The sequence below is a fragment of the Monodelphis domestica genome, chromosome 6, assembly GCF_027887165.1.
Source record: "Monodelphis domestica isolate mMonDom1 chromosome 6, mMonDom1.pri, whole genome shotgun sequence".
Lineage (NCBI taxonomy): Eukaryota > Metazoa > Chordata > Mammalia > Didelphimorphia > Didelphidae > Monodelphis > Monodelphis domestica.
This window is the reverse complement of record NC_077232.1, coordinates 230413877-230432125: the sequence shown is the minus strand read 5'-3', so window position 1 is coordinate 230432125 and position 18249 is coordinate 230413877. Positions and strand designations below refer to the sequence as shown.

At 38.5% G+C, this 18249-nt stretch overlaps 1 protein-coding gene across 2 annotated transcripts in view; it reads right to left on the bottom strand.

Annotated features, from left to right (window-relative positions):
- Positions 1–16805, bottom strand: part of WWC2 (WW and C2 domain containing 2) — a 253145-nt gene extending 236340 nt beyond the window's left edge. The window contains exon 1 of one of the 2 annotated variants that reach the window (XM_007496082.3): positions 16207–16805. In XM_007496082.3, the coding sequence (XP_007496144.1) occupies positions 16207–16337 (131 nt within the window). In that variant the 5' untranslated portion in view covers positions 16338–16805. The remainder of the gene's footprint in view (positions 1–16206) is intronic. The other variant, XM_001364404.4, reaches the window with a different exon arrangement.
- Positions 16806–18249: the final 1444 nt, after the last annotated feature.

The window sequence follows — 18249 nt, the reverse complement described above, 5'->3', positions numbered from 1 at the left end:
GGGTAGAGTCAGGAAGTCCTGAGTTCAAACCCTGCCTCATGTTTAGTAGCTGTGTGACCCTCAGAAAGTCACTTACCTCAGTTTCATCATCTGTAAAATGAGGATAATAACACTTACTTCAGAGAGTAGTTATTAGAATTAAATGAAGTAATATTTGTAAAGTACTACATAAATGCTAGCTATTAGCTAGCCATTATTCAGAAGGTAGACAATGTGAGGCAGTAGTCTTTCAAGATAGACACAAATGCAAAAACAAACTATCTCTGCCTTCAAGCAACTTCTGTTCTATTGGGGGGAAATAAGACATGCACAGATAAGTGAATACAAAAATATATTAAAATAATATAGTGGGTAGCTAGATGGCTGACTGTATTGAGAGTCAGGCCTACAGATTGGAGGTCCTGGGTTCAAATCATACTTCCTAGCTTTGTGATCCTGGGAAAGTCACTTAACCCCCACTACCTAGTCTTTACCAGTCTTCTGCTTTCTAATATAAAATGTAAGGGTTTAAAAAAAGTCATCAAAATCAAATACACAATATAAGCAAAAAAACAAAGTAAGAAAGCAAGCACCATTTAATAAAATCAGAAAACTTCACTGCTTCCACCTCTTAGTCAGCACCTCTAGTCCCTGAGCACGGACAGTGCAAATAATTTGAGCTTGCATTTCAGAGTCTGGTTGTGGAATTCTTTCATCATCATCATCATCATCATCAAAAAAATAGCTACCAATTATATAGTGTCTACTATGGGCCAGGCACTGTGTAAAGTGCTTTACAATTATTATATCTAATTTGCTCTCCACAGTGTTTTGTGTGAAAATACATGTATAACCCAGACTGAATTACTTGTCAGCTCTGGGAGGAGAGAGGGAAGAAGGGAATGAGACAATATGGATCATGTCTCTATGGAAAACTTATATGGAAATTAATTTTGAAAATTTTAATAAATGAAAAAAAATTTGATCTCCACAACAATCCTACAAAGTGGATCCTGTTGTCATCCTCATTTAACAAATGAAGAAACGGAGGCAAACAGGTTAAGCAACTTGCTCAGGGTGTCAAAAAAAAGTAACTCAGGGGAGTTGGGAGGGGGAAAGATACTAACAAATGGGGATAGGAAATCAGGATAGACCTTTTATGGACGTAGCACTTGAGCTGAACCTTGTAGGAAGTCAGAAATCCTAAGAAGCAGAGCTGAGTAAAGAGTATTTTCTAGATATGGAGGCAGTGGAATGCAGCCTGTGAAGGGACAAACATCTACACAGAGAACAGCAAACAAGCCAATCTGGCCTGAACAAAGAAAAACGTACAAAAGCCTGGAATTGCAGGTACTGGAGGTAAACTGGGAGGGGCTTTGAACATCCAAAAAGAAAACTTAAATACAGTATTTTATAGCAGAAGCAATTGAGAGCCCATGAGATTTCTTAAGTAGAAGTGACAGTCCTCCCTATGCTATAGGAAGATGAATTTGAAAGGTGTGTAGAAGATAAATTGGAGAGAAAAACAAGAATCTCAAAGCAGGAAGTTTCTACTATAGCCCAGGTACAAGGACATCAAAATAGGGGGTTACTATAGTAGTCCAGGTGAAAATGGAGGAGAACATCAGTTAGGGTGGAGGCTAAGGCAATGGAGAGATGAAAGGGATGTTTGGAGGCCAGGGAAATTGATGAAATGAGGAGTGATAGCAAACAAAAAAACTATATATCTCTAATTATGAAGCACTAGTAAAATCTTTTATGGCACCTGCAGACCAAAAGACAATGGAAGGCTAGCTCTGATTATGAGGAAGATGAGGGGTGTACCTTGGTAACAATAAGGAAGTAGAAAGAAGGGCTTGGGTATAAGGTGTGTGTGAGGGATGAGGAGTTAATTTGGGATATGTTCAATTTTTTTCCTTGAGGAAAAAAAGAAAGAAGGTAAAGGGACTTTAAACAACAGAGTTAACTTTGTTGTCCATGGTTCTGCAATTGCAAACTAGGCCTTTACTTGTTTTGTTAAACATTTAGCCAAGTTAAATATTGTTCATAAAAGTACAATCCAATGCAATTCTCTGTATCACTAAGCAAAAAGGCAGGGGGAAGGGGGGGAAAGGAGAAGGAGAGAAAGAAAGCAAATATTCTATTTCCACCAAAGAGAACAGGGAACAATTCGGACAATTGGACAAAGGGTAAAGTCAAGCAAACTCCATAGTCTCATAGAACTATTGACAGGTTAAGAACGCCGCTAAAATGAATAGGCTAACAAAAATGTCCCATTCTAGTCCAGTAATAGCATCTAGCAAAGACATATTTTACATGCACATGCTTTTATTTCTATAATTAAAGACATGAAAGTTTGACAATTTGTCCTTTATTTCTATTAAAAATGGAGGAGCAGAGCAACTAATCAGCTCAGTGGATTGAGAGCCTAGCCTAGAGACAAGAGGTCCTCAGACCCTTGCAAGTCTCTTACTGCCCACCCCCCCTCCCCCATTGCCTAGACCTTACCACTCTTCTGCCTTGGAACCAATACAGTGTATTGATTTTAAGATAGAAGGTAAGGGCTATCAAAAACATGTAGGAGAAACTGGGAATGAGATCCAAGTTGTACTTTAAATGAAACCTCATACCAATAAAATAATTCAGTACAATTTAATCTACTATTTTATAACTTTACTGGATGTCTATGCCATTTAATAAACTCCTTTTGCCTGAACCAGAAAAATGTCAATAAGGTATACAACATTCTATAAGTTGTTATTGAAGCAAGGATTTTAAGCAGTTCATGGCATACTTTCTCTCTAGACTCTAACGCAATACATTTTACTTCTGTTACAGCTAGTATTCAGGGCTCAAAGCCCAATACAACCACAGCCACTCCAGGTGAGGAAAAAAAAAAGGAAAGGAAAGGAAAACAGACTAATAACATCCATATCAAAACATCTTTCAACTTCCAAAAACAAATTTGTTCATTTCTACAAAAATGCCATAAAGAAAAATTTTCATTTTCCTTTATTTGTCAGTTATAAGCATTTATTTTCTCTCTTCTTCACATACTCCAATTTAAAAGAAAAAAATCTTTTTAACAAATATGGCAATTATTTTTCGAAGACTAAAATGATATCAAAATTTCCTTATAATTCAAAACCCTTCCCCAAAGCAAAAACAAGTTCATACCCAACCTTAGAAATATTAGTAAAACCCCAAAGTCCTTGTCAATTCGAACTGCACTCATTTTTCTCTTACTGCTATTAAAACACTCATATGCTTCCTGATTCAGAAAGCCATCCCCAAAACTTCACTCTCTACCTTGTTCTTACTACTACAGAAAATACTCACTACATTAGAAAATACTATTTTGCCTAATTTCAATAGCCTCAAATTTATTAATAGTTTTTTTAATGTAAATATATGGTGACAGAATACTATTTTGCTAAAAGGAATAATGAACTGGAGGAACTTCATGTGAACTGGAACAATCTCCAGGAAATGATGCAGAGTGAGAGGAGCAGAACCAGGAGAACATTATACAAGAGACTGATACACTGTGGTACAATCGAATGTAATGGACTTTTCTACTCGCAGCAATGCAATGACCCAGGACAATTCAGAGGAACTTGTGAGCTTTCCACATTCAGAGAAAGAATTATGGAAACAGAAATGCATTAGAAAAATATGTCATCAATCACATAATGTGATGGGGATATAATTGGAATTTTGATGTTAAAGTATCGTACTATTGCAGATATGAATAACACGGAAAAAGGTTTTGAACAATGGTCCGTGTAAAACCCACTGGAACTGCTTGTTGAATTCAGGAGGCAGGGAGGAAAGAGCAGGGGTGGGTGGAGGTGGGGTGGATCATGAACCATGGAACCATGGAAAAATATTCTAAATAAAAAAGGGGAAAAATATAAACATAAAAGACAGATCATTGTTACCTTTATATTGAGTTTTAATTATTTAAAAACCAAACTACCTTCTCAAGTAGTCTCTTGCCATGAACCACATCTATTTTTAAAAACATTTTGGGGGCTCAAAGGGAAAAAGAAAAATTCTTTAAATGTACCATTGGTCATCTATCAGCTGGAAGTTTCACGACTCCTCAACAAAGCTCCTGATAGAAAAGATACAGAATTTTTCACTAATCTTGTCCAAATGCCCTCATCAATCTTAAAACTTTGTAAAGTCTAATATTCAATTAAGATACAGAATTTTTCACAATATAGTCCCAATGACCCCATCAACCTTAAAATTTTATAAAATACCAACATTCAATTAGGTAATTTGTATAACTTCTACCTGAAAAATGAGGGAAATATGTAAAAGCATTTATCACACAGTGGGAGCTTAATAAATATTTGTTCACTTCCCTCTTATGTTTGTCAGAAACTGGGGGATACCTCTAATAGTTGACAGATCAGATGTGTAATGTGACTGGGCTAATGTATAAGGACCCTTCCAACCTAAGTCAGAAGGCTCCGTCTAGGTCCAAGACTCTCCCTGCTCCACCCCTGTCCTGACCACAACAGTGAGAAACACACAGTAAAAAAGATCACTACAATCCAGGAAACAAAGAAATGTCTTCAGGTCTCCAAAATATCTTATTGTTCTGGTGTGCTCCTTCGTTAAAAGGAATCACTTGTGTGGATGTTGTTGTCCTAAAAGTCATGAGGTGGCTTAAGCTGATTTTGGTAAGCAAGGCAATTTATGAAAGCACAAACACTTAGTTCCACTCAGCTAAGTTTTACTGGAGCTTACTCTGTGACAGGGACTCCATTCAGAATGGACAAGGACATTACCCTATACTGAGGGAGATAAGACAGGGACATGAATAATACAAGGTAGCAAAGAGTCAGTGTGATTCAATTTGTCAAAATTTAGGTGCCTACTATGGCAGCCTAGCATAGTAGGTAGAGTCATCTGGGTCAGGAAAACCTGAGTTCAGTTTCCCAGATTCTAATAACAACAGACTTAAAGTTTGACTGCCCAAGGCTATGCCAAGACTAAAAGTTACAAAGCATTCTTCTTAAAGAATGTTCCATCCACCAGTGAAATCATAGGTGTACACACACCTTATCCCAAACACCTCTCAAGGCACAACTCTAGATGCTGAGAACCCCAAGACAAAACAGTTGTTGCCCCCAAGGACCTGAGCTCTTTTCAGACACAAAATATATAATCTAAATGAAATGGATGAATATTTACAAAAATATAAACTGCCAAGACTACCAGAAGAAATAGAATACTTAATCACATCTTAAAAAAAGAAATTGAGGGGGCAGCTGGGTAGCTCAGTGGATTGAGAGCCAGGCTTACAGACGGGAGGTCCTGGGTTCAAATGTGACCTCAAACACTTCCCAGTTTTGTGACCCTGGGCAAGTCACTTGACCCCCATTGCCTAGCCCTTACCACTCTTCTGCCTTCGGAGCCAATACACCATATTGTTGGCTTCAAAACGGAAGGTAAGGGTTTAAAAAAAAAGAAAAGAAAAGAAAAGAAAGAAAGGAAATTGAGCAAGCATTAATGAACTCCCTAAGAAAAAATCCCCAGGGCCAGATGGATTCACAAGTGAATTCTACCCAACATCTAAAGAACAACTAATTCCAATTCTATACAAACTATTTGGAAAAATAGGTAAAAAAGGAGTTTTACCAAATCCCTTTTATAATACAGAGATAAAACATAGATAGATAAGAGATACTCACACACACATAACATATATATATATATATATGTACATATATATATAAACATAAGGAAATCTGAAAGAAAAAAAGAATCCTAATAACTAGCAAGGATGATGGCTAGGACCCCTCCAGAACTTCAATCAGGGAAGGTTTCCAAAAAGAGGTGGCTCCTGAGCTGAGCCAAGAGAAGACAAAGACTAATCTGGATCCAAGAAGGAGAGATGAAAATTGACAATATCCCATGCCTAGAGGATGCTCTGTGGAGTCAGGAACAGCTAGACATCCCATTCTGTTGGAACAAAGAATCAGTGACAGGGAATAATGTGAAGTAATTTTAGAAATGTAGTGAATTCTGCATGTATCTTGAAGCTTTGTGGAGGAGACATTATTTGAGTAGGGCCTTGAAATAAAGGTAAGAATTAGACACAGAGAGATGCAAGCAGGTTGAAAGCCAACACCAAGAAAGTAAACACAACTTGCTTGAAACATAGTAGGAAATGAGGTTGACAATCATCAAAGTCCTGAAAACAGCAGTCCTCCAAAGCAAAGCAAGTCTGCTTCCAGACTGCCTTGAAGCCTTAGTCCAAGGAAGCAATCCTTATAGAGAAAGGATTCTCCTTCCTAACTATCATCAGTAACAATTGCCCACCCATTGCTACTACCAGAAAAATAAAGCTAAGTACCCTGGAAATGGATAGATGGTGTCATGGAAGCAAGAAACATGAGCACGGACAGACTTTTTGAGGCGAGAGGATACAAGGGCCTGGGTGCTATGGTCCATGAAGTCACAGATTTGGACTCAACTAAACAACTAGTGAGAGGTGAATGAAGCCTTTTAATAAAATAGTGATTCTAGAACATGTGGAATCACTAAGATTACACGTAGATAAACGGTGTCCTTCTTACATAGTATAGGGACTTGATGCAGTACTTGGCATCCCAATGAAGTCAATGATAGAAAGACCAATATATCAATAAATTCATAAGATAACTTTTTGTTGAAGCAAAAACACTGGAAATAAAACAGGTTGTCATTAGTTAAAGAACAGTTGAACAAATGAAGCAATACTGCACCATAGGTTACAATGAATAACAAGAATCCAAAGAAACACAGTAAGATGTATGGATTGATGCAGAACAAGGAAAGTAGACTCAGAAAAGCAATATGTATACAATAACTACAATAAAGTCATTGAACACAATAAAAGGCAGGTGAATTTGAATCATTTGCAATGCCCAATCTTAGTAGTAGAGAACAGATGTAAGCACATCTGTGTAGTAAGGTTGGAGATAAAGAATGTAAAATATTGCACATCCTCTGTTAACCATTGTCAATATTTGATATCATTCTAGAAATGCTAACAATAAAAATGGCAGAAGAAAACCATAAAAGTGCTAAAAAAGTCAGAAAGAAGGCAAAGCTATTCCTTTTTTGCTGATGACAAATTCCCTAAAAAATCCTAGAGAATCAGAAAAAATACTAATTGAGACAAGTAACAGCTTTGGCAAAGTTGTAGCCTTCAAAATAAACCTGGGGGGGAGGGGGGGAATAACAGTGTTTCTATTTAGTAATAACAAAATCCAAGAGGCAATAATAAAAAGGAAAATGACATTCACAATAATTAGAAACTGCATAAAATATTGACAGCCCAATCTATCAAAGCACATTTAATACCTGTATAGATTAAATTACAAAATATTCCTTTAATATATGAAGCTAAATGGAGAATATTCAGGACTTAGGACCATCATTTTTACAATACCACCTAAGTAATTGCTACACCAGTAGCATTTTCAAGCTATACCAATCAAACTAACAAAGGGACACTTTGCAAAACTCAATAAAATAGCAATACTTAGTTGGAAATCAAGGAATGTAATTTAAGAGTAGAAATGAATGAGGAATAACACTTCCACACCTAAACTATATTATAAAGCAGCACTCATCAAAAAAAAAAGTTGGTATTGGTTTAAAAATGTAAAAACAGAAACCCAGGGAAACATTTAAATATGAAAAACAAACAGTAATAATGGAACACTAAAGGGCATACTACAGAAGAGAAATCTGGTTAGACCATAGAAAATCAGAAAAAAATGGAGCTGAATAACTCAGTGTTCAATATGTTAGAAAATATAAATTACTTAGGAAAGAACTCCCTACTTGATAAGAACTGTTAAGAAAACTGGAAAGTATCTTGCAGAAATTAAGGTACAATAAGATCTTATACCAAATTCTTTTTAATCCTAACAGAACTCTCCATGACCAAAAGCTATTCCCCAATAGATAAGTGGTCAAAGAACATGAATAAATAGTACTCAAAAAAAATTTAAACTCCTCTTAACAATATAAAATATTTCAAATCACTAATGATAGAGAGGTATAAATCAAAACAATCCTGATACTTTAGCTAACAACAAAGAGGCTGACAAAAAATGAGAATAATCAATGTTGGAGAGGTCATAGAATATTAAATGGGAATATTAAAAATATTCTGGAAAAATTAGTAATTGTGCAAATTAAGCAGATTAAATGTTTATAACCTTTGAACCAGGAACTCAACTACTTGGAATTTATCCCAGATATAAACCCTCTAGGCAAAAAGACCAGATTCCATCTATAATGAAATATTAATGGCAGCATTTTTTGTAGTAGCAAAGAAATAGAAACAAAGTTGATCCTCATCAATTGAGAAATGGCTAAGCAAATTTTGACAAATGCTTGATATAGAAAGGGTAGATATAATAATATAGAGAAGTTATATTAACAGATGCTAAGTGAAGTAAGCAAAATCAAGAAAAATAGATTCACAATGAGTACAATGATGCAAATGGAAAGAAACATAAAACAACTGAAAACAAATATTGCCAAATTACAAAGAACAAGTTTGGACCCAAGGAAGAAAGGAGAAGACATCTATTTCCCTTTTGCAAAAGAGAAGGATCCCCAGTGTGGGAGTTTGCATATAGTCAACTTTTAATACATTAATCAAGTTGGCTGACTTTTTTTCTCTTCTTCCTCTTTTTTCCTTTAAATTTTTTTTTTGTTCTATGGATAGCTCTTTGAAAGGAGAGAGGGAGACAAGAAATCTAGGTGCTATAAGAACAGAAACTATCAACAGAAATCTATTAAAAATAAAAAGTATCAGCAAAACATTAAATTTTTAATAAATCGAGTAGAAGTTTTAGAAGAGAAGTAGAAAAAGAGCTAAGAAACCAAATTAATGGGTTGAAGGAAATCAGGGAAATTGCCAATAAATGTTAGTTTTTCAAAGACTTAAACATTTTTGGTATTACCAAATATATTAGCATTATGCCTTCAACATAAAGAGATATTTCATAAATAATCCCCAAATTAACTAAAGCTATTGCACTCATCCTTGTCTTTTCTATACTTTAATAATACACTAATTTAATTTAATAATTAATGTCTACCTTTAATAATAATTATTAGACATATACCAAAGGTCACTCACAAGCAATAGCATCCCAATCTTGTATACTTCCAAGGCCATTTCTCCTACTGAACAGATGTACTATTCCAACTCAAAATAGAACAAATGTCATCAAGTGCTATCATCATGTATCACAGCTCCTTTTAGTCTCAGAAAAGTAAAAAAATCATTAATTTCCTCACATTGGCAACATCCTTTTGATATAAAGATATTCTTTCCAAACCTGTATTTTGACCACAAAAAAAAAAAATCTGGATTTACATAGAGGATTTATGTTTCCTCAACTATAAAATAGAAATAATACTTGCAATGCCTAACTCATGAGAATATTATGAGGAAACAGACTCTGGAAAATTACAATGGACTTGCCCATGGTCATACAGTAAGAGCTATCACCAGTTCTTGACTTCTCTATTGCCACTGGACTTCAATGACTCTGGAACAGGAATTGAGATAAATAACTTTGTGAAACTGCCTCACTTCAATCTGATTTATGTTCAAGTCAAAAGATATCACCCAGTGAGGTCATTTTGGTACAGGGCAATGATAACTAGCCAACCAAACAACCAACAATGGTAAGAGTTCGAATTTGAACCATGATCTTCAAATCCTGTGCTCATTTTTCATAGTAAGGAGATAAAGAACTAGCATCTAAAATCATTTCATCATTAATTCATTTAATTTTTAAAACAACTCCTAGCACTGAACATTATGCATCAGACATTTAACTTCCTTGTCAATTGCAAAAAAAGTTCATCGGCAGTATCAATGGCCATTAACATTTTGGCCACACCAATGAAATCCAATGAAAAGCTAGAGGGGTTTTGATCTGCATAGTATTTCACTTTGATAAAATCATATCTCTCTGAAAGTAATAAGAACTTTACAAATTCATCAAATTGAAGTTTTAAAGAATCAAAAGTAAAAGAGTAAATCACAACGATGTAATTTCAGGTTTTTAATCTAAAATTAAAAGCCAAATAATGGGATATTAGTGTATTAAAGCAATTCCAATAAAATATTAAATGTCAAGAAATCAGTCTCCTCATGCTTCACAGAAAATTGTATTCTGTTTTTGTTTTTAAATGAGTTCTAAAAAATTTTTAAAGGATGTATAAAAAAGTAAAAAATGAGAATTGTGAATTATAACCACATATAGTGTTATAAAACTTTGAATGAGTTTACCCATTCCAAATACTATAATCATACAAATACATCGGCAATGAATTTTTGTCATCTAAATATTTTGAATAATGGAATTATTCTCTAGAATCTGATCATAGTCATTTTTATTTTCTTAAGTAACTCACACATTTGACATGGTCCCATCTGATGCCAAAAATATACTGCTTCATTTTTCTTTTTTAATAATATCGGTGAATCAAATTTTCCCTACTTATTGAAAGCCCAAACCAAAGGGCTAAAGGATGGTCTTATTGGCATAATTTGAATACTATATATAAAATTACTTGGAGTGATTCCAGGGATTAGGTTTACATAAACTGGTTCAGTATCTGGTAATACCAGTAAATGCTTTTGACAACCAACCTGTCCCCTCAGCAATCTATGGCTCTTGGACCCTGATTCACCTAAGCCTCAGCATAATGACAAAACTACAGCACCACAAGCTAGCAAATGGATTCTCTCAATGTTTAAATCCCTATCTATAAGCCACAGGGAGAATGAGAAAACCAAATATCCCACTATATCATCTATATGAATCTATATGAAGTCATTTTCTATAATGAAGAGCAGATTTTATAAATAGTAAAAATTGTTGCCACTGAATAGTACTTAGCAAGTAGGTGGAGCAGTGAGCTTAGAATCAAGAAGACTCATCTCCATGAATTCAAATCCAGCCTCAAGGCACTAGCTGTGTTGGCTAGACAAGTCACTTAACTCTGCCTCAGTTTCCTCATCTAGAAAACAAACTAGAAAAGGAAGTAGCAAACAATTCTAGTTTCTTTGCCAAAAAAAAAAAAAACACCCAAGTAGGGTCACAGAGCCAGATATAACTTAAAAAGGACTGAACAACAGTATTTAAAATGAAGGTAAACTAGAGAAGGTTATGACTTCCATTCTGAACAAAAACAAAAGAATTGTACCATTATTCCTTCAGGAGAAAACAAAAACAAAAACAAAAACCTTACTGTCTAGAATCAGTTCAGTTCCAATTCACAATCTCAAAGCAATCATAAGACTCAAACAATCTAAACTGAAAGGAATATAAGAAGTGATACATGGGTCAGTGTTGAAGGAAAATTATGATTGGGCAAAGAGGGTATGCATTGACTCCAAAACATTTTAAATTCATTTTTATTCAATAAAAAGTTTTTAAACTACCAAAGATTTAGACTGAAGCCATCAGATTCAAAAGGGCTTACAAATATCCCCAGTGGAACACTGCCTGCATTATTAATACAATAGTTTCTTAATCCTGCCCCCTTGCTCCTAGCCTCACTTCTCTGCAATCTATCTTCTCCATAGTTATCAAACTGATATTCTCAAAACCCAAGTGTCACTAACTCACTTTTTGCTTAAGAAGTTACCATTGTTCTCTATTGTCATTAGGTCATAATATAAACTTTTGTCGGACATTTAATGTTCTTACACAATCTAGATCCAATTTATCTACCAAATTTATTGTAAACTCTTGACTTTTCAGCCAAACTAACCTGGCTATTTCCTGTACAAGACATTTCATCTCCAGGCCTTTGCCTCAGCCTTACCCCCAGGTCCTGGAACAATCCCCATCCTCATTTGCTCCTCAGAGAATCCCTAGCCTCTTTCAAAGTACATCTCAGGTACTACCTTCTGCCTTTCCTCATGCTCATCCCAATGATGTTGTACCTGGAAACATGGCAGCAAGTGACCTACAATCCTCTGCCAATCCAAAGAGAAGTATGAGAACTGCAGTTTTGTCAAAGTTTTTTAAGGCTTTCGTGAACACTGCTAAATAGGTTTTGGATTTCTGGAATTTGGTTCTTTGTGGTAGCAGTCATGATCATTACTGTTATTCAGCAGAGTTTGAGATCTATTTTCATACTAATTCTCAAAATTTTGATCTGTGGGTCTTACTATCTAAGGAGTACACTGGACTATAAATAAGAAGTGACTCATGTTTCACTCTGTATATCTCTTATATATACTTATCTCTGGCCAGGTGGTTTTCTCCCAGTAAAATATAAGCACCTCGAGGGCGGGGACTTTAATTTTTATCTTTATATCTCTAGCACCCAGTGCTCAATAAGAGTCTACAAAAAAGTATCACTCAATAATAGTTTCCCACTGAATACACTTGTTACAATAAAATTCCCCTTGCAAAAACAGGATATTAAATTAGTGGTGTTTAGTTCAAACAGAAACAGAGGCCACTAAACCTTACATATGGATCCTTACAGCCTAGGAGCCCATATTGAGTTGGAAAACCACACGTTTCATTTTGTATTAACATCTTTCCCACTAAAATCAGATAGGTTCTACATTTTTAATCTGGTTCAGGCCTCACTACCGAAAGTTACTGCTTTTTATATGAAACCTCTCTACCTCATGATCAGAAACATTGACAGAAAATTTCTGACAAAGCTTTCCTATACTCTTCATTCTTTTTGTTGATGAGGTGAAGCAAGCTAACTGAAAGATCATGACCATTGGTGGAACTGTGAATAGTAAAATCATTCTAGAACACAATTTGCAATCATGCGAATAAAGTAGGCTGAGTGTCCATAACTTCTGACCCAGAAGTTCAGCCACTTAGAATATACCCTAGAAAGTCAATAGGGGGAAAAAAGGCTCCACATACAATGAAATATTAATTTTTGTCATATCTGACTCTATACAACTCTTTCTTAGGGTTTTCTTCACAAAGAAATTGGAATAGTTGCCCATTTCCTTCTCCACCTCATTTCACAGATGAGGAAACTGAGACAAATAGGGTTAAGTGAGGGTCGTACTTATAGGAAGTATCTAAAGCCAGATTTGAATTCAGGAAGAGAAGTCTTCTTGACTCCAGACTTGCGCTGCATCCACTGTACCTAGCACTTTTTTTTGGCAGCAAATGGAAATAAAATAGATGTCTTTATCAATTGGGAAATGGCTAAATCAGTTAGGATACATGTCTCATATAGAATGTTCCTATTCTATAAGAATAGCTCAAAATATTTAGAAGCATGTGTCATTTAAATGTAATGTACAATAAACAATATTTAAGCCAATACATAAACTATTAAGTGGAGTGCCCTATTCATTGTTACTCTAAGGACATATAGGATGTCCCCCATTGCCATCATTAGAATGATTACATTTTTCCTATCTGCCCATAGGAACTTCTGGCTCCCTTTAAAGGTCAAATCAAGAGATACTTAAGGGCCTTTTCTGATTTCCTTCCCGACCATGTACTGATCGTAAAGATGTTTATTGTGTTTATTTACTACCCCAATCCCTGTAGAACTGAGAAAGTGTCTTATTTTAATATCTGTATACCTTAGACCTAGCACAGTGCCTGGGACATACTAGGCACTTTAAGGATGCTTGCCACTTAACAGGATAGTTACAATAAATGCCACCTCTTACACTGTTTAAGCAAAAATGACACTCTGTTAGTTATTCTGAAAGAGAAACACAAATCAGGAATTAAAGTTATGTCAGTGTTGATCTCACCTCAGAAAAGAACTTAAAAAAAAATCCTAATATTCACAGAGCAAAAAGTACTTGTAAAGTAGTCATATCTGTCCAACATCCCCAGAGCATCATGATACTAAAATAATATGGACCTGCTTTTTGGCTTTTAGTCACCTCAGACAAAAAGATACATTGTTTACCTATTTCCCTGACAATAAAATACATGATAATTGCTGATCCAGTAACAATTTAAAATAACACATGTTTAGTTTGTTTAAGAAGCATTGATACAGATAAGCCTAACCATATAATTATATTTCACTTTCTATTTGCTTTACTGAGGCATTACATTTTCTGGTGATTTTTTTTGTAAATACAAAGAAAAAGATAAAATCTAAAGAGCAAACTGAAGTGGAGTGGGACTTCAAACATCCAAATATTTCAAGAATTTACTGAAATTTCGATAACCCACAATTACAAGTATTAGAAAAGCAATAACTACCCCACAAATGTCTAAGGCAAATATTTAAACAGGTGCATCAATGACGAAGTTCCATGCATAACATTAGTGCTGACATTTACTATCTGTTAAGTAGTTTCAAAGTGCAATGGAGTAAGTCAAATGACAGGTTTACAGTGTTAAGTTTATGGCAATACCTACTATGCCTGGGGAGACCTGTAGAAGATGTGATGTTTGTCAAAACTTTCACTATGCAAGAGGCAGGCAGAATTCTGACAAGACTGTGGTCCTACCCAAGGACCTTTTCTAATTTTCAGCAGGGAAACCTAAGCTGATACCTTCATGGATAATTTAACATGGATTGTTCCATGCATTTATAATGTCATTTATAACTTTCTTATAACCACTTTTAATAGCCTTCACGAGTAATAAATGAGAGGCTGAGGTAAATTACAGTATGAAGGATAATAGCAACTACATTCTGGGACTGTTTCTACTTCAGCTCTTAAAGAAGGGACTTTAGAAGGGGAAGCAATTTAAAGAGTCTGGTTATTAACTTCTTTGACCACATTCCATAAATAACTAAGGAAGAAATTTCAGGAAGAGGTAAAAGTCCAAAAGGGCTGAGTTATTCCTGATTACTGTTTTATAATTTTTATTACAATGGACAAAAGAGTCCTTTAATAATAACCAACTTACTCTTAAAAATTAAAAAAAAAGGGGAAAGAAACAGAGATGCAAAATGTGAACACTAAATATCATTATATATATTTATAAACATTATAGATACATACAAAATTATCCACCTATATTGTTTCTCTTTTATATCTACAGGCAAAGAAAAAAGCAGAAGCTTTCCCAAGGTCTGGAGTGGTGGCTAGAAGACGTTATTTTAGGTCCCCTAAGCCTAATAGACCAACAGGTCTCCTTCAGTCACCCTGGCTAAATAAGAATGATTTCAAGATCTAAAAGATAAAGAAACTGCCCAGTTCAAGGTCTCAAAGTAAAAGCTTCTTACTATAAGGTAATGAAGCATGGAGTTTATATTTCCAAAAATGGGAAGGTAATGCAAGTCAAGCCAGCTATTGACCTGTATACATTACACTCTTTTCGAAGGATGTACACCCACCTTCCTAGGCTTAATCTGTCCTGCAGACTCACTGCCAAAGTCTAATTTCTAAGGGATGGGCTTGGGCTCCCTTCATTGTATAAATTTTGGGAAGGGGCTGATGGTTAGGAAGTACTACTGACAGAGAAGTCTACAGGTAGCCTGGGTAACTCAGCTTCCCATACCCCCACTTCAAGCCTTTTGTTTTGGAAAGCAAAGCCTCCTCTGAAACGGCCTTCTGTCCCCCACCCAGGCTCTTAGTCTCTTTGTGACTGTTTGGAGCTCAAGGGAGGAGGAGGGCAAGAAACCCCAGCCTGACATCTCTCTCCGCACTCGGGGAGTTCCATCCAACTCTGAGAGCCTTTGGTCCAAGAGGAGACAGGTTAAATGAAGGGCTAGCTGGCTGTCCAGGACGGCCTACGAGAGACTGCTTCAGATCGTCCTTTTTGCACCAAGGAGGGCATTAAGGTCCGTCGTCCCTGTCACCCCCGCCCCCAACCTCCACTCCCGGTTAAGTGAGTGGGAAGAGAGGCCCTGGCAAGGGAGAGAGGGCTATCCGAGTTGCTCATCCCTCCACCAGGCTGCTTGTCCTAAGAGCCGAGGATGCGACAAGCTTCCCCAGCGCCGGCTTTCCCTCAGATTCAAACCCACCCTCTGCCTCCCAGCAGTTCCCTCGGGCTCCCGCTGCACCTCGCCCCGCACAAGGCAGCAGCCGCTTCTGCCCGGTCTCCCGGACAACAAACGCCGCCGCCGCTGCTGCGGCCGCAGCCCGCAGACAATTCACGCCTCCCAGACCCCCACCCCCACCCCCCACCTCGCCGCCAGCAGGTTGGCCTGGGGAAGGATGAGAGAGAGGGAAGGGGTTTTCCTGGCCCCTACTCCCCACGCGCCCCCCACCTGTCCCGGGGGTCGATCCAGCTGGTCTTCTTGGTGTTGTGGTCGATGTAGAAGACCTTGCCGTCGTAGTCCCTGGCCTCCTCCCAGCCCTGGGGGAGCGGCAGCTGTCCATTCCCAGCTTTCCTAGGCATGGTCGTCGGCGGCCCCCCGGGTGTACAGCTCCTCCATAGGGAGCCGGAAGGGGGCACCGGGCGGGAAGGCAAAGATGGCCCGGCCCCGGGAGCCCCGCGGGCAGCGGGCTTAGCACCCCACAACCCTGCACGGTTCGGGGAGGGGCAGGGGGCGGGGGGCAGGGGGCGGGGTGCACAGGAGGGGCGGGGTGCACGGGAGGGGCGGGGTGCACGGGAGTAGGGAACCCAACTCGTGGGCTGAGGGTAGGGGGGAGCGTTCAGGAAATCCTGCTCCCTGCCCTGCTTGGGATCAGTCCACCATGTCTGCTTCGGAGTAGGAGACTGATTAGTATTATCCCCCCTCCTCTTCGCCGTTGCCTCCGCCCCTTCCTCCTCCTTCTCCTCCTCCTCCTCCCGGTCCCCCCGCGGGCCGCCCGACTCGCCGCCGTCTGGGCTAGGATCCGGGTAAAGAAGCGTCTTCGCGGCGACAGGGGCAGAGGATTCTGCTCATTTGCATAATATTAGCATCCCGCTCCGCCCCTCTGGGTCGCAGCCCCGCCCCCTGCCCTCCCCTCTGCTCATCTGCATGCACATTCCTCGCCGCCGCATTCCTCGAGCTTAACCCTGCGGCTCCCGCGACCCTCTACTGCGCCTCGGGGCTGTCCCTGCCCTAGCGTGGGGGTCAGAGAACGAGAGAGCGGGGCTAGATGGGACGAAAAAGAAAGAATCTTAAAAATCAGAAAGTTCTTTTCCCCTCCCCCCCAAAAAAAAACCCTAAACCCCTCTATTTTCCAGGATTGGGAAGGGGGAAATTGCAAAAGGGAAACTATTGCATTTCCTCCCTTTCTCTCCTCAAAGTCTTTCAACCTCCCTCCCGGTTAACAACCGAATTCTAGAAATGCACGAAGAGGAAGGGGAATCTCCCTTTTGGTTGAGAAAATCTGTAATCCACCAAAATCCCCAACACACAAATGGATTCCAAGTCCCCGCCCAGATTCCCCCTACAATCCAGGCTCTTGGTGGGTAGGTAGTCCTTTAGGACAAGGAAAGTAGGAACCTGGGTGCCCTTACTTGCAAGATTATTGGGGGTGGTGGGGCGCGGAAGGGGCCGCAGGCTGAATAAGATGCCTAGCACTCTGGTGGGTGTGGTTTAAGAGGCTTACTTTTTCTGATTTTCCTCTAGGTGCCCCCCTCTCCTCTGGTCTCTGCTCCCTTCTGAAAAGGTGAGCCTTGTTTCTTAGAGGAGAGTAAACAAGTCTGAAGAGGGAACTAGGTAAAGACTTAACCCTTAACGCTTAGTCCTATATACGCGTTGGCCACAGTAGTGCCCTCTACACTGCCCCTTGGTGAGGATCGGGTTTATCCCCAGAAAGGGACAAGGGAAGCCAGAGTTTGGAAACTTTTGTTGCACAAATAAATCCCTCCCCGTTGGTGTAGGGTTTAATGCGCAGCAGGTCAAATTCAGGATGACACCCTCACACTTCAATCTCCCATTTCTGGGAAGCGAGGCAGGTCGATGGGGTCAAATGCAACCGAGAATTCCGGCTATGCCATGAATGTTCTCATTGTTAACCAGGTACCTAAAACCAAAAGATTGCCTCCTGCTTTCATTCTAAGACAGTTCTGTTCTAGCTGTAAGACATTTCCAGGCTGAGAATGCTTCAAGCCCTGGTTTAATGTAGTCCAGAGACCCCCTAGGAGAGTATGGTGGAGGAGAGGGAGCAATGTGCAGTCAGAATTATGAAGTCCACCCCGGGGAAAGTCCGATGAGGTCCAAGAGCCCTCTAGACTTTGGGAGACTCCTGCTTCTCTTACTCTAGATGAAGCAGGAATAGTTACATCAATCTTTGAGCAGAAAGTTGTCAAGCACCTACTGTGTGTTGAGTATGTACAAAACCTCGCAAAATTTGCATTTTACCTAAGAAAGCAACAC